This window comes from Prunus dulcis, chromosome 8 (assembly GCF_902201215.1).
Source record: "Prunus dulcis chromosome 8, ALMONDv2, whole genome shotgun sequence".
Lineage (NCBI taxonomy): Eukaryota > Viridiplantae > Streptophyta > Magnoliopsida > Rosales > Rosaceae > Prunus > Prunus dulcis.
The window spans coordinates 8,436,777-8,452,941 of NC_047657.1; the positions used below are offsets into that span (position 1 = coordinate 8,436,777).

The following is a 16,165-nucleotide window of genomic DNA, read 5'->3' on the forward strand; positions in this document are numbered from 1 at the left end:
CACTTATAAGGACCCAATTTACTTTCCTAATGTCCCTAGTTACCTTAATATTGTCCTAGAAGTCATTCTCTTTGTAAATGACAATATTACAACATTAAGGATGTGTTTTACAATCTTGTGGAACATAACTGTCCATAAAAGAGTAATACGAGACCTTAATATTGTAAATAGCCGAGTTTAATGACAATATTACAACATTAAGGATGTGTTTTACAATCTTGTGGAACATAACTATCCATAAAAGAGTAATACGAGACCTTAAAATTGTAAACATCCGAGCTTACAAGTGTAAGGACCTAGTTTACGTTTCCAAGGTTCCCCCTTACCCTAAAATTGTACTACATGCCTTCATCTTTGTAAATTATGATATTACAAGAGTAAGGATAACTTTTACAATCTTGTGGAACATGAATGTCCTAAACAGAGTAATCTAAGACCTTAAAATTGTAAACATTTGTGTTTACAATTATAAGGACCCAATTTACTTTCCTAATGTCCCTAGTTACCTTAATATTGTACTAGAAGTCCTTCTCTTTGTAAATGACAATATTACAACATTAAGGATGTGTTTTACAATCTTCTAGAGCATAACTATCCATAAAAGAGTAATACGAGACCTTAATATTGTAAACCCTCATTTTACTTGAATAAGGACCCAATTTACATCCTTATGATCCGGAGTAACCAATTCCTTATAATGTGGATCCATATCCTTATAAATGAGTATTTACAACATTATGGATTAGGTGAACCCTAATGTTGTAATCCTTGTTCAAAAACTTGTAAATCGCTACTCAAATTTTGTAACTTATAAGTTTTAGGATCCTTTTACAATGTTATGGTACTCTCATATCCAAACTACTGTAAATCACTATCTAATCATATGCCAATTGCCAAACAGAAAAGGCATAATTGCATGACCCTTGTGCAATTGCATTTTTCAAAAGTGAAAACTTGCTAACTTATATAACCGGTAACCAATTTTTTAAAAATTTTGAAAATATCAGAAAGGACAAATGGTGCATCGGTGCACCTGGTGCACTATAGAAGGTGCCTTAATCTTACATCCTTAAGTATCTTTTAAACGCGACCTAACCTTGATTGTGATTAAAGTGACCTAGACCCTATAAGCCTATGATTTGATAGAGAGAGAGAGGGTGAGAGGGGAAGCAGGGAGAGTTTAGCTGTAAATTTATATGAGTCTCCTAATTCCAAAATATAAAATGAGTAAACAAATCAAGTGGCATTGTTTTCTTAAGATGTTTTTGTCGGGAATATATTCTTTACAAGTTCTTAACTATTTACTGGAAAACAACTTTTAATAATTCAAGAATCAATGTGGGGTTAAAAAGGGGTTCTCGATCACAGAAAGTTATTATAAATGTAATTAACTCATGATCAATACAATATATATATATATATATATAACTTTAGTCCTCAATTTTCAAAATAGCTTCCACAATCTTTCAACTCCACATTCGTTTGTAATAAAAGTCCTGGAGTAACTTTTGTTACTTTTTTCCTTCAAAATGAGGGGTAAATTAGTTATTTTTAATTTTTCCCAATAAAAAAACCAGCTTCCCAGCCTCCCTAGCCACCTCTTGCACCGGTGACAACCCACCAGCAGGGGCGGAGCCAACATAGGGCCAACATTTACCATAAAATAAAATAATATATTAGGTTTTTTTTGTCTACAAATGAACCAAAAAATTTCTTGATCTCTCTTCTACTCATCTCCTTTAAATCTTCTAGGTTAGCTTATGATATTTGCACTAAACACTCATAAAGTTTTAATAACCTTTCTTTCTCTTCCTCTTTTGTTTAAAGCTATGTGTATTTTTTATTTTCCTCATTTGTTTCATGTATGAGTTGGGTACCTTAATACTGCGCTTTATGAAATTTTTTTTTCCTTTCTATTTCTTATGTTGCAATATAAATTATAAATTATTAAGTGCTCGTTTGGCATTACTCATTTGGAGGGATAAGTGATTTTTAAATTTTTTTGGGAAGTCCAACCCGTTTGGTAAACTATGAGAAAATAACTTATTGTTAAAAATTGCTGTGAGGGAAAGCTATAAGGGAAAGTAGCTAATGAGGTGCTTTCATTTTCTGATTATGCAGGAATCAGTTTCGAAGAAGCGCTAAGTTTAATGATTATGCGGGAATTAGTACCAATAACACTTTTAACAAAAAGTTTACCAAACGCCAAACAGCTTTCTCTCACAGCTGATTTCTCTCATAGCAAATTTGACAACGATTATTTTCACCGCACAGCAATGTCAAACTGGCCCTAAGTCTTTGTGTAGATGATGAGTATTTAACCAATTTTAAATATGAAATTCATGATAATTATGAAGAGAAGACAAATTTTATGAACGGACCCTCTAATGTGAAATCCAAACTCCGAAAATACTCACCATCCACTTCCAGCCATCAACGGCAACTATGGAAGTAGGTTTGAAGCATTGAATTGTGTTTGCTATTCTGTATAAATTCTCTTTGTCAAGAACTTTGGGCTATAGTCGTTTTGAAAAAAAGGAAATTTCCTTACCCTCTGTCAAGAGATGCCTTTGCATAATCATTATTATTATTTTTTTTTGTCCAACTCTTAAAATGTCGTCTTGCATGGGAAATGATTTTACTGATATAATACGGGCTCCTTTTTTTTTTTTTCCGGGGAAGGAAAGATAAATTAGGTTTTTATGAGTGTAGTACCATTCAAATTTGAAAAATTCTCTGACCTTGCACCACAAATGACAGAATTTCAGAACACCGTGACTCCACCTTCAAGCAAGAACTCCACCTCCGACCCGCCTAGAGCAACCCCCTTTCAAATCAGCGTCTCCGTTCGCCACAGCCACATGCCCTTTTCCAAATTAGGGCCTACCCAATTTTATCAACGCACCCTCTCCCCGCACAAAATTATCAAGACACACATATACAATGCCATTGCAGTTGAGAGAGGGAAAGCAAAAATTGAAAGAAAAAGGGATAGAGAGGAGAAGAGGACGAAAAGCACAGAGGGTTGGGGGTTGAGTTACTTTTTTATATATTATAAATTGTTTAAATTTAAAATTTAAAATAATTTAGAAAACAAAAAAATGACTAAACACTTAAAAGGACCAATTTGCACCTCATTTTGACGGAAAAAAAATAACAAAACTTACTCTAAAACTTTTGTTACAAACGAATGTGGAGTTGAGGGACTGTGGAAACTATTTTGAAAGTTGAGGAACTAAAGCTCAAGTGAGTACAAAGTTTAAGGACCATATCTCCTAAAAAACCTATAGAAAAATCAAGTAGGTTTTACGACTTAGGTCTCTAGTGAGGATGGGGGACGTTCTATCAAGGGCAAGCTTCCTTTTGATTGCACCAACAATCGAACCATAATATGTAAAGATGCTCATTTAATCCTTTAGAGCTGAGTCCCTTTTTTTTATACCTCTTATGAATAAATATTATCACCTTTTCCAAGGAAAAAAGTACTAAAATATCACAACTAGATATGCTTGCATAGACTTAATCAAGTGACCGTATGATGTGTGAAAAAGGAAAGGTGAAAAAGCTAAGAGAGATAAAATAAAAAAAGTTGCTATTATTATGTTATATACAATAAGGTCAAAGTGCCACTGGTTTGAAATTCATTAAAAAATGAAAAAGAAGAAACAACATGCAAAATAAAAGGCCTATATAATATTCTTTTCTCAAAAGCAAAAAGTGGGAATACGGATATCTCAAAATCTCCAAATAAAATTGTCTATCCTTTAATTTTAAATTTTTGTGAAATGCTAGCTACATTCCTATTTGTAGCTTCTCCCATCAAGTTTGTATTATGCAACTGATCAATTGTATGATGGGAACCATACTTGTTGATCACCCTTTAAAGATCATAATCTCTACCAAAAAGAAAAAGAAAAACCAACTAGATCGAAAATCATTTGGTTATACAACTATTTGTCAAATAACAGATGAATCTGGTGTTATGTTTCAACACTGAATTTTCATATCATTAATCAAATGGCTAAACAAATTCTAATTTGCAACCATCCTTGCGTGCATGTTTGAAACATGGAACAAAGGTCAAAACTTTAGTATAATATGAACAATAAAATAATAATGTGTAAGGGACTTGTAGCTTAAGTGGTTAAAATTATTTATATATGCACCAGAGGTCTTAGGTTCGATCCGCCTCTCTCCCCAGTATCACTTGTATAAAAAAAATAAAAAAAATAAAACAATAATTCATATAGCTTACAGAATTTCATATAAGAATGTGGAAATGCAATCATGCAATATAATGCATGCAAACGGGGCCTCCTTAATGGTGTGATTTATTAGTGTGAATATAGCCCAACTTGCGTTAATGTATATAAAAGAATTGACGAGCCATGGATAATTGCACCTTGACAAATGCTTTATGAAAGCAGCTTTTTGATAAGAACATGTATAATTACATTTCCTACAATCCAGTCTAATGCAATTGTCGGCACCGAACCAGGAAATACACTCCAAAACTACTTCCCACGGTAGCTCTTTTGTTCATTCACATAGGAGTTGCTTTTAGTTAGTTTTGGAAAGTCCTTCATTAATTTTTTTGGATAGCTTCGTATGCATATAATTTCGAAATGTCAAGTTTCAGAGAACCATCATGTTAACAAAAGCCAGATTAATCCTTAAGTCATGCAGATAACGGAAAGGATTGAGGAGGGAGTAGCTTGACATGTACAAGCCAAGAACACGAAAATTCAACTTCTGCAGATTTGAGGTTGTTTTCTCCAATTTGCTCCCATAATGCACCACTTTGAAAGGAATGGCTAGACAAGTCAAACTCACTATTTTGCTGAGAGTTTTTATGACAAGTCAAACTCACTATTTTGCTGAGAGTTTTTATTTTTTCTCACTCTTTATGCATAATTTCACATTTTGCGAGGTGAAAGTTTCGATTTTTGTTATTTTCATATTTTGGTTTGAGGTTAATTAGCTTCATTTTTAAGTTTGTTGTTCATATTTTCAGAGAGCAAGATTTTGAGATTTTCTATCAATTTTCAAGGAGTATTCAAGCTTTCATGTTCTAGGATTAACACTTGTTCCCCCTTATTCCGCTGTGTTATTTAGTAATAAAATGCATAGAGAGGTCACCATGGTAAACACATTGAAGCAAGAATCCAAGGAAGCAAATACAGAGTGAAGAGAGAAAAAAAGAGAGAACTAATTGTCAATCTACATCGAACCAGACAACTAGCAAGCTAGTCAACTAGAAAGGTGAAAGCATGATCGACATTCAATGAAACAGAAGAATTCATTCGAAGATTCTTTGGTCCACTCCCTATCAGTTCTTGCATGTCTGCAAAAGCACTTTCAGTGTGATAATGCTCCAATTGGACAACTTTTTCCCCTTGATGGTGCTCTCAGTTTTTTGGTATTTATGTCCCTGCCCACATGCGTTTAATTGTCTTTGGATAACACTCCCATATAGGAAAAAAGATGTCTTTTATTTTGGTAGGCCTCCAACTTAAAGTTAACTTTAAAATATTAATTCATCTCTTTCTGGACCTTCTCTTTTCTTACTATATATATATATACAGTATTCATCTCTTTCAGGCACTTGGATTTGTCGAAATTTACATATGTTTACAAATTTGTCAATGTCATTTTTAGGGTTCTGTTCCCCCCGTCAATTGTGATTTCAACAAGAAATAATTGGTACCCGTCTAAGACTTTAGTTGCATACAACTGTGATTTAGGGACCCTCGAATCAAATAACACTTTTCAAGAGACAGTATATTAATCCATCATGGAGTATATAAATGCCCTAGTTCACTAACTTAATCACTAGCTAGTTCTTAATTCCATCTTTCTGTTAACTTTCGACAAAATGAGTAGTATATCTGTGAGTGTGAATGGAAAATGCCAAGTTCCCCCTGGTTTCAGATTTCAACCAACGGAAGAGGAGCTCTTGCTATATTACCTGAGGAAGAGGGTTTCATGTGAGAAGATCGATCTGGACGTAATTCGTGACATTGATCTCACTAAGCTTGAGCCATGGGACATTCAAGGTACGTAATGCATCTATATATATAAGGTTTAACCGTAATGGTCCTTAAACTTATACCCAAATTTCGTTTTGGTTAATTTTGATTTGATTAGAAAAACAACCAAGTTATATGTAATGTGTTCTGTAGCAGAAAAATGCAAAATAGGAAGCTTATCTCAGAATGACTGGTACTTGTTTAGCCACAAGGACAAGAAGTATCCCAGTGGGACGCGAACAAATCGGGCAACCATTGCTGGGTTTTGGAAGGCCACAGGGCGTGATAAGGTGATATACAGTAACGGTAGGCCAATTGGGTTGAGGAAGACTCTCGTGTTCTACAATGGCAGAGCTCCACATGGAGAAAGATCTGATTGGCTCATGTACGAATATAACCATATTGTAAGCCTTTTTGTCTTTCTCAATTCTTGATGAAAAAGTATCCTAAGCGGCTTAGAAAGTCTAACTATTAATTTCTTGTTTTGTCCCTAACGTCAATTCATGAAAATCGCACTTCTCATGATTGTTGTGATGTTGTCAGATTGTGAATATGAATCAATGGTCAAGTTAGTGACTTGAATGTAGGGTTACTAACTTGAATATGTTAAAATCGCCCACTTCCCATAATTATTATGCCAAAATGTTGTCTTGTCTTAACTTGTCATAACGTGAATCTAAACCAGTGATCTGCTAGAGTAATAACAGATTACGAGTTAGTTAGCTCAGCTATTAGAAGAGTTAGTTGTTCATATTCTTAGACTCTGAATAATTTCTTCTTCGTATTTCTTCTTGCTTAACGTGATCAACTTGATTCTTACTTGAATGTATGACTTAAATTTACAAACAAATTAATGATTTGTAAAGAACATTGCTTTGGCTATAGAATATGAAAATTAAGTACCACTTTCTTACAACTTTTGAATATGATATATTTTGCTGTTATTGTTTTTTTTCCTTAAATCCAAGGTCTCCAATGCTATGGGAGGGGCAGCAACAGAGGAAGAGGGATGGGTGGTGTGTCACATATTCATCAAGAAAAAGAAGAACTTGAAAACCTTAAACAGCCCTAGCAATTCGTCCTTCAACTACATGGGAATTAATACAGGTCGTATGTTGGAATCCTACTATGATGAAGGATCTTTGGAGCAAATGTTTCAGCAAGTGGAAAGGAATTGTAAAGAAGAGAATAAGGCAGAGGTGGTCAAATACAATACTAAACCTTTAATATACACCAGCAACCAGGTGATTGGCGCCCCTGATCCCAAGTCCTTGCATCAAATTGTCTCAGGGCTCACCAGTTGGGCAGCCTTTGATCGCCTAATTGCTTCCCAGCTCAATGGCCACGCAGCTTAGTGCATCGATGATCATCATCAACTCCAATTACCAAAACCAGGACGTCTTTAAGATCAAATCTTAATTATCATGCTCCCCTGGCTAATACGGCAACGATTTGTGTGTACATACGTACGTACAGATATGTATGTTTACAACCATACATATAACGTATATCAGACTCGAATGTTGGAACATGACCTAAATGTTGGATTTATTGAGTTAAAATGTGAACTATATTATTTTTCCAATATTACTGTACTAGAAAAATGTTCTTCTGAAGGGGAAAACCCTAAGAAAGAAAAATTTCAGCCACCAGCCCCCTCTTTTCCTCCCCTTCCGTCTCCTCCTTACCCTCCCAAGCCTTTCCCTCCCCTCTCCACTTTTGCTCCTCGCTCATCCCCGCCAACACCGCTATCTTGGTTGAGTTTGGTGGTGCTTGGCTGTCTTGGTGACGACGTGGTGGCAAATCAACTTTTTTTTTACTTGTTTTATGTTACAGTATCTTTTGAGTTGTAATAAGTGTATCAACTCCTGAGTTTGTTGCATATTTGTAGTCTCTACTTGTATTTTATACTTGTGAGAATTAAAAGGTTGTAGTTGCAATTGTAGTTTGGTGTGTTGAGGTATATGTATGGTTTTTCCAAGCTTGTTGGAATTTGTAGGCTCTGAGTAGAGGTACACTTTGTGTGCTTGTTGTTGCTGGTGAACTCCTTCGTGTTTGGATTAAGCATATGTGGTTATTTGTATTTGTATTAAGCATATGTGAGTATTTGTATATATATTGGGCCTTGTAACTGATAGCCATTATGCCTGAATTATAAATGCAATATATTGTATTTTTTCTCTTGAAAAAAAGGTTATTTTAGCAATGTATAAATCATAGTAAACACCTTTTTTTTCTTTTCAACATTCATTGACTTAAATGTTAGAGATATTAGGTTTAGGGTTGGCTAGATTGAGGTTTGGGGTGTCAATGGGGTCTATTTTAGTGGAAAAATGTCTTGATTTACATATTAATGGTGTCAAGTTTGAATTTCGATGACACTTTTGTAGTGTGTGTAAGAAACCTCTATTCCCTTTGTAGTTTAAACTACTTTTTGTATTATATAAATAAATAAATAAAAAGGAGGTTTGGGTTGTCATAATTTTAAATTTTGGACATGAAAAAAAAAACATTAAAGTGGCTTGGCCCACCCTAAGAGTAGATACATAGAATTCAGAGCGCAATCATAAAGTTGTATATTCCATTTTTATCTCTCTTCACACATTTACAATCTTGTTCCCTTTATGGCATTCTGCTCAATACTTTTATAGTCTCCTCCCAACAAATGTACGTGCCTCAATTTTTTAGCTAGATTGTTCATTTCTTTATGCTACCTCCCTCCATGATTCTCTCTTCGTTCTCCCTCATGTCTCCCATATTCTGTTCCCAATCTTCTTTTTTCTATCTTTAGCTAAGAAAAATAATATATGCATATTAAAGACAAAACGGTTGTTGAAAGTGTGCCCTCAGTTTTACACTATTTGTCATTGTGTGGGGGCTATGTAATGTAGCTCTATTAGTTAAGAGTGTCTCGAGACTCGGAGTTTAAATTTATTTTTTTGCTAATATCTTGTGATAAAATAAAGAAAAATAATAGGCATATTATATTTTTATATCGATTGCTGTTATTTTCACCCATCTATCTTATTTCCTTACTCATCTTATCTTTAAAAAAATTAAGACAAATTTACCCCTTTTTAAAATGACTTCTAAGGACTTAAAAAAAAGAAATATTAATATTTAATATTTGTTATTTAATATTTAAATAATTTCTCCCCTAAATCCATCTCCTTCTTTCTCTCTCCTTCCATCTCTATCTTCGAATGAGACCTCAAAGAAGATAAGGACGACACCAGCAAACACAAGGCCAAGTAGAAGAAAAGTTTTCGAGGATGCCATATTGTTTTTGCTAATAATTCACAAGACAAGATAAGACATGTGATTGTTGAGTGAATGTTTACTCATTTTGATGTAGTTCCTATTGGTGGTAAGGTAAAGTTTCCATTGACATAAAAATCATTGGTGGTCAACAAGTCAACTTTCTTTTATGTGCGAGTGTGCCACTGTTAGCAATTGAAAAACCCTAACAGATTGTAGAATGTAATAACTTGCGCACTAAGTTATTGCCTTTGGTCAAGTGATTGTGAATTTAGGTGAGGAATATCTCCCAAGAAAGTTCTTTTCTTGCCTCAGACGGGTGAGGACTAATAATTTCCCACAGTAAAAACTAGTAAGTTTAGCCAAAGATAAGTGTTTTAAAATAGCACAAACTAGTTCAAAGAGAATTGGTTATCATACAGTAAACAAACAAAAACAAAAAAAAAAACAAAAACAAAAAAACAAAAAAAAGACTGCCAAGTCTAGAAAGACATCATAATATTGGGTTTCAATTTCTGCTTGTATTGTTGTCTGTGACTTAGGCTGGACTGAATGTATCTATACTGGAATTTGCACGTTAGCACCTTCAACTAATATAGATCAGCTGGAAATCGATACCAATGTTGAGATTGGCAGAGCTATAATCAATTTGAGCCATGGAGAGGCTTGTCGAGTGGGCAGAATGGGGATTTGGGAGTGGCTGAATTGGCAATTGCTGACCTGGAATTGCACTTCAGTACCTATTCTATAATAACCCAAAACAAAAAAAATCCTAAATTTACTATTAATTTATTCTGGGAAAAGGACGATTTTGCCCTCGGAATATTTTATTAAGAAAAAGGTGACTTTTTGATCGAGAAAGAATTTGACAATTCCACTTACACCTTTACGTAGAGCATGGTGAAATGAGTTCATAGACACGTAGTGGGCCCGAATCGGAGTTGTAACGAGAGAGTTATGGTCAAAAGAGTCTCAGTGGCATAACCGTAAATATTTCAAAGTTGGATTTATAAAAACCTGCTCAGCTCTCTCTCTCCTCGCGCCGACTTCCCTCCCTCTCCGCCCCTCCTCCTTCTTCAGCTCGTAACTCCGGCCACCGACCACGGCTGTGGGCAAGGCTGGTACTAAAACGACCGGGAAGACGTCCTCTTCCTTCCCCGACCCTTCCCCGCCGACGACGTGACCTGCGCTGGCCGAAAATCGCGCCGGAACCGACAATGCTCACCGGATCTTCAAGTCGCTCGTTCTCCCTCAATTCTTCTCCAAATTTTTCGAGTAAGGTATGGATTCCTACCTATTTTCCATGCTCTAGCTGATGGTTGGATGGGTTTGCATCAATTTTGACCGTAGATAACCCAGTTTTCGAATTGAAGTTTCAGCCAATTTTCGGCCTCAGTTTTCGGCCACTTCCGGCCCGTTTTTGGGGTAGGTCCAAGAACAAAAGTGGCTCCAAATATGGTGTTTTACCTAGAGTAGGAGTTTGGAGCCGTGGTTTGAAGTTTTTCCGGCGAGCCGAAATCGCTTTAGACACCCATCGCTGCCGGCGCGTGCTGGGGTGCGTGGGTGAGAATAGTGCAGTGGCACTGTGTCTTGTTGCGATCCTTATGTTGTCACGAGCGCGTAGGATTTTGCGGATCTCAATTTGGATTCCGTTTGAGCCCCAAACGGATTTTCCATATTGTGCGATTCCCGGGTTCAATATTACCGAACCGTTGGATCGCGCTCAATTTCGGATAGGTTGTTCCAGGTAATTTCAGAATCGGGTAGGATTTGACGGATTGTGAATCGGAGTCCCGGATACTCCGAAATCGCGAACCCTGGGGCTAGGGTTTGGAAATTCTATGATTTCACGATCGGGGTCAATCCGATCATCAGTTTCAGACCAAACTTGCAGGACATGGTTCCTTAAACGTGAGGAACTTAAAGGAACTCTCAGATTGGTCATTGGAGGTCGTGGACCCACGGGGTTCCGTATCGACCAATATGGAAGTTTATCGCTTAATGGAATCTCGAGTCTTCTCAGACGATTTTAAATATCTGAAATGCCTAAGGAGGCAGAAAAATGACTTTGAAGTTACTGCACACACTTTTAGAAGTCGGGGGTCAGGGTTTTACTTAAAAATCTTATACCGAGCAGTTTTATTAATTAAACATTCATGATGGTTTACCCAGGCACCCGGGACCAGGCAGGCCCGCAAGAGAGACCTTCAGGAGGTCTAGCGAGCTCGGACCAGGAGTGAGTGGACTTTCCTCCATCAATGATTTTATATAAATGAGTTATATAAATGATTTTATATAAATGATTTTATATAAATGAGTTTATATAAATGATTTTATATTGATTTTATATAAATGAGTTTTTATAAATGAGTTTATATGAATGAATTTCATATTTGATCTTGAATAAGTTTTATTAAATGTTTTTCGAACATGATTCGTGCTGTAAAATACTTTGATTTACATGCTGCTTAGCTATTGATACTCAAGAGATATAAAAGACAGAGTTTAAGAAGTTGACCAGAGAAAATAGCAGTTTATTTTCAGATTTATTGAAAAGTAGCTAGTTAGCAGACTCTTCTATGATATGATATTTTAAACCACCATGTACCCGATTTTGGTGATTACCCTCAGTTGGACCGATGTCTACGGACATCCAGTCGATTTACAGTTCTGTCAGTGCACTTGACATTGCCTCACGAGTTTCGGGGACTCTCGGACCGTGAGTGCCAGGATTTGAGGCTCGGCTAACTTGGTGTCTCGAGACCTGCCAGGATTTGCGGCTCGGCTGACTTTGTGTCCCCGAGACCTGCCAGGATTGCGGATCAGGCTGACTACGGTCCCCTGGATCCTGTCAGAGCGGCTCGAGTCGACTTTGTGTCATCGAGACTTGCCGGCGGATCAGGCTGACTATAGTCCCCTGAATCCTGCCAGTTTGCTGCTCGGATAGACTGTGTGTCGCCGAGACCTGCCAGGGGAATTGACGGATTTACAGGGGTACATCCGAGTGGTAGTTTTGATTGATTGCAGTGCTTTGATTCAAGTTTTGAGTACATTGCTTTTATGCAGGTTTGATTTCAGTATTTTTATGCAAATTTTGGATTTCAGTGCTTTTATGCAAGGATTAATTACTGTGATTTTATGCAAGTTTTCTCGATATTGATAGCATAATTCAAGCGCATGTTATATATCCAGCTTTTATTACTATTATTTTACAGTGGGGGTTATTATGTTCGCAAATGGTTTTCTGGAACCTTATTTTTGTCCACTCACACTTTCAACTGTTTTGCGGCCCCAGGTTGTAGCGTGCACAAGACATCCACCACCGGGCCATCTTGACTTCCGCGCCTTCTGTTTCAAAAGTGTTGGTAAGTAAAATAATTAAGTGATCCGTAAACTATCAAAATTGCTCTGATATGTTGCCCTAAAGCGGGAATGGAACTTTTGACATGGTTATTGAAGTGCTGGCTATTGGTTGTTTGGATAATTATGCTCGTTTGGACAGGTGTAAGTTTTGGGATTGAACGAAATATAAGGGAGACTCTGCCGAAATTTCAGTAGAAGTCAAAGTCAAAATTTTAAGAAAAAGGGCAAATAGGTCTTTTGTGCCCGACATTTGCCAAGTGTCGAACACGCACAGGGTTCGACTCGAATTCCAAAGCGGAATTTGATTCTGGTCCTGTCATATTCTGCTTGACTAGGGATCGCCTAAGAGCTATTCTGGTGATTTTAGGACATCAAAATGTTTCTGAAAATTTGTTGAGGTTTTCATATTATGAACAACCTAAGTTCCGCTTGATTCACCTATTTTGAACCACGTTTGTAACGAGGGAAATCTCGTTTCCCTTGTGAACTGCTTCTTTGAGTTGGAGTGAAGTCGAAAATTCTAGTTCTGCCTGTTTTGTTGAAACTGGATGGCTTTTGCATGTGACTGAGAGTTTTTGTTTTGATTTAATTTTTTGCCGTCCTTCTCCAGTTCACATCCTCTTGTATTTATAGAAATATGTATGATGACGATTCCTAAATATCTGGAGGGTATTTGCTGAAAAGTGTTCGCTCCAGCAAATAAGGGAGTAGTAGTTATTCTGACAAAAACCGGAATTAGATGTTTCACTAATGAGTGGTTTCCATTTTCACTTTCCACCAACTCCCCTGAATATCCTCTGTCCGTTTCTTGTTGACGTCTTGTTGTTGGAATCACGTGGGTATTGCGGAAAGAAACTCAACCCTTCTAGCTCTAGAGCTGCTGATTTGGCTTTGAATCGATAACCAACGGTGATGATCAAACTTCAAGCCTTTAAAAAATGTAATATGGAAACTGGGTAAAAATTAAGCCAATTAAATCCGAGCTTTTAGATTAAATCACCATTGGTGGTAATCTCTATGCCATGAAGATTAATTATGGTAATTGGTTTCATTTTAACTTCCCCTTTTTGAAATAACTTGGGCTAATCTCCAATTTTGGTAAATAGAGCCCAAGTTTGTTTTGTCAAAAATAGCCCAATAGCCAAATGGACCGGCCCGCAAAAATCAAGCCCAAACAGTGAAGATACTGGGGCTTGCTCTCCCTCTTTAAGATATAGAGTGTGATGGTTGGGGAAGAGAGATGGGAATTCATCGTGAATTTTCTCACTCATTTTAATGTTCATCTTTCCTGTCTCTCACTATGGAGGGATTATGAAAGTCATTATCAATTTCAGTTTTGGTTCTTTTATTTACATTTGTAGTCGATGATGGTGGAGACCTGGGGATGGGATTGCGGGGGCTAGCACTAGAAGGGTGGGTTCATTCAGTCCGTCAATGATGAATGGGTATTTTAGGAATAATGGTGGGTGTAAAGATGAAATTATGTTTTTTCAAATTCACATGGTGGGTGGGGAAATAAGATTGGGTGGGTGGGGGAGGGGGGGGGGGGGGGGGGTGGGTGGGTTCTGATTTTGCGTGTAGTTATACCCACGGTCTAAAATATCGGTGATATCAGAAATATCGGTAGTCCAAAAACACGGAAATTTCGATGGAAATATCGGGATATTATCCATATTGATAAAAATTGAATAAAAACCACAGAGATTGCAAGAAAAACTTGGAAATTTTTATTGAAACTTTGGAGGATGCTTATTTAGGCAATTATCTACTAGTTTATCACAAAAAATTGGAAGGAAATGCATTGCATGATGGATTTAACTAATTTAAGTTGATTATAGAGCGAGCTGACAAACATTGCGAGTGTAGAAAATATGTAGTAATTAATGAAAGATGATTAAACACACCACAATCATTTATATATAATGATTTACTACAGTATTTTACATATATATAGGAGCAGCGTGGTGGTTAAGTGCATGCAAAATTCGAAAATATGTAGTAATTAATAAAATAAGTTGAAACTTGAAAAGCAACTCGCAAGTATTATATATACTAGATTCCAGAGTTCATGTTCACAAAGTTATGAGCAGCATGGTGGTTAAGTGCCTGCAAATTTAGGAGTGGAGAGGGGTTCGAACCCCATTGTGTGCAAGAGAGTGAGTGAGTTTAAATTGTTTAATTTTTGAAAGTCTCGCAAGTAATATATATACTATATTCCATAGTTTATAATCACAGAGTTATGAGCAGCGTGGTGGTTAAGTGGTTGCAAACTTTCGGAGTGGAGAGAGGTTCGAACCTCACTGTGTGCGTGTGCGAGATTTTAAATTGTTTTGAAAGGGGCCTACCTAATTTGATATGTTAATATAAAATTATTAATATAAACATTTTATTTTAAATTTATCCCTATATATATATTTTAATTTTTTAACCGTTGGCATGGCAAACTGTTAGGTAGATTCTTATATTTGTGTTTCTCTAATAGACAACATGTAGTGTTTTCCCGAACCATCGATAACAAAGCAGAGAAGCAAAACAATTGCAATCTCATAGTGAAGAAATGGGAAACCTCCCGTGATATTATTATGTTGTAATCATTTTAAAAATTCCCCTCATTACGGCAACTACTGATGAAAAGATAAAACTAAATAATGCAGCAAGATGATGATAATGCGAAATAAAAGAGAACACCAAGAATTTAATGTGGTTGGGCAAAACACCTGCCTACGTCCACTGTGTTACCAAATTCTTTATATCAGGGAAAATACAAGTATAAGAATAAACACTCAAGAGTTTTGTACCTAAAATCCGAGCCCTAATCCACTAGGATACACCACTTGCACACCATCCCTCCAAACACCAATTCATAGCATTGGAATTGGAAAACCAAGCATACATTCATTTATACCGATGCTAACCATATCATCATCATACAATGGATGCATAATTAATATACCATGTAAAAAATACACCACATAAGTTACTTAGTTGTTGCGAAACCGTACGTCTTGCACTTAGGAGGGACACGACAACGAACACTTTGCACCTCAACCATTAGCTTGTTCAGGATACTGTTGTGAGAATGTGAAGGTAAAAAGTCCCACATTGAAAAGTTGAGTAACCTAGCAAGGGCTTATAGGGAGTTAGATTACTCCCCTCATTGCCAATTGATTTTGGGGTGGAACCTCAACTTCTTCCAACCTTATCGGTCACCTTCTTCAAGGGCCTCATCTCGTATGTGTCCAGCACAGCAGTGGCGAAAGAGGCAACCTGCATGAACATGAGTGCACATCCAAAATTAGACTTGAACAAGGTCAGGTCTTGCTCTTTCAAAGCATGATTGTATTGGCTATGAAGTCCTCAGCGTATCATAAAAGAGTGTTCACATTGCCAATTTGATTTACTAAACAAATCCAAAGGAAGTTAAGGAGAACGAATCTAATAACAAAGAACAAAAGAATTTAATTTCATACAAGAATTTAAAACCCACCAGCAAGCTGCAGATGACTCTTGACAAG

At 36.6% G+C, this 16,165-nt stretch overlaps 1 protein-coding gene across 1 annotated transcript; it reads left to right on the forward strand.

Annotated features, from left to right (window-relative positions):
* Positions 1 to 5,875: 5,875 nt before the first annotated feature.
* Positions 5,876 to 7,384, forward strand: LOC117638402 (NAC domain-containing protein 43-like). The gene is made up of 4 exons (XM_034373534.1): positions 5,876 to 6,056; positions 6,186 to 6,425; positions 6,584 to 6,612; positions 6,998 to 7,384. Exons 1-4 carry the CDS (start codon positions 5,876 to 5,878, stop codon positions 7,382 to 7,384), a joined length of 837 nt encoding a protein of 278 aa, XP_034229425.1.
* The last annotated feature ends 8,781 nt before the right edge of the window (positions 7,385 to 16,165 follow it).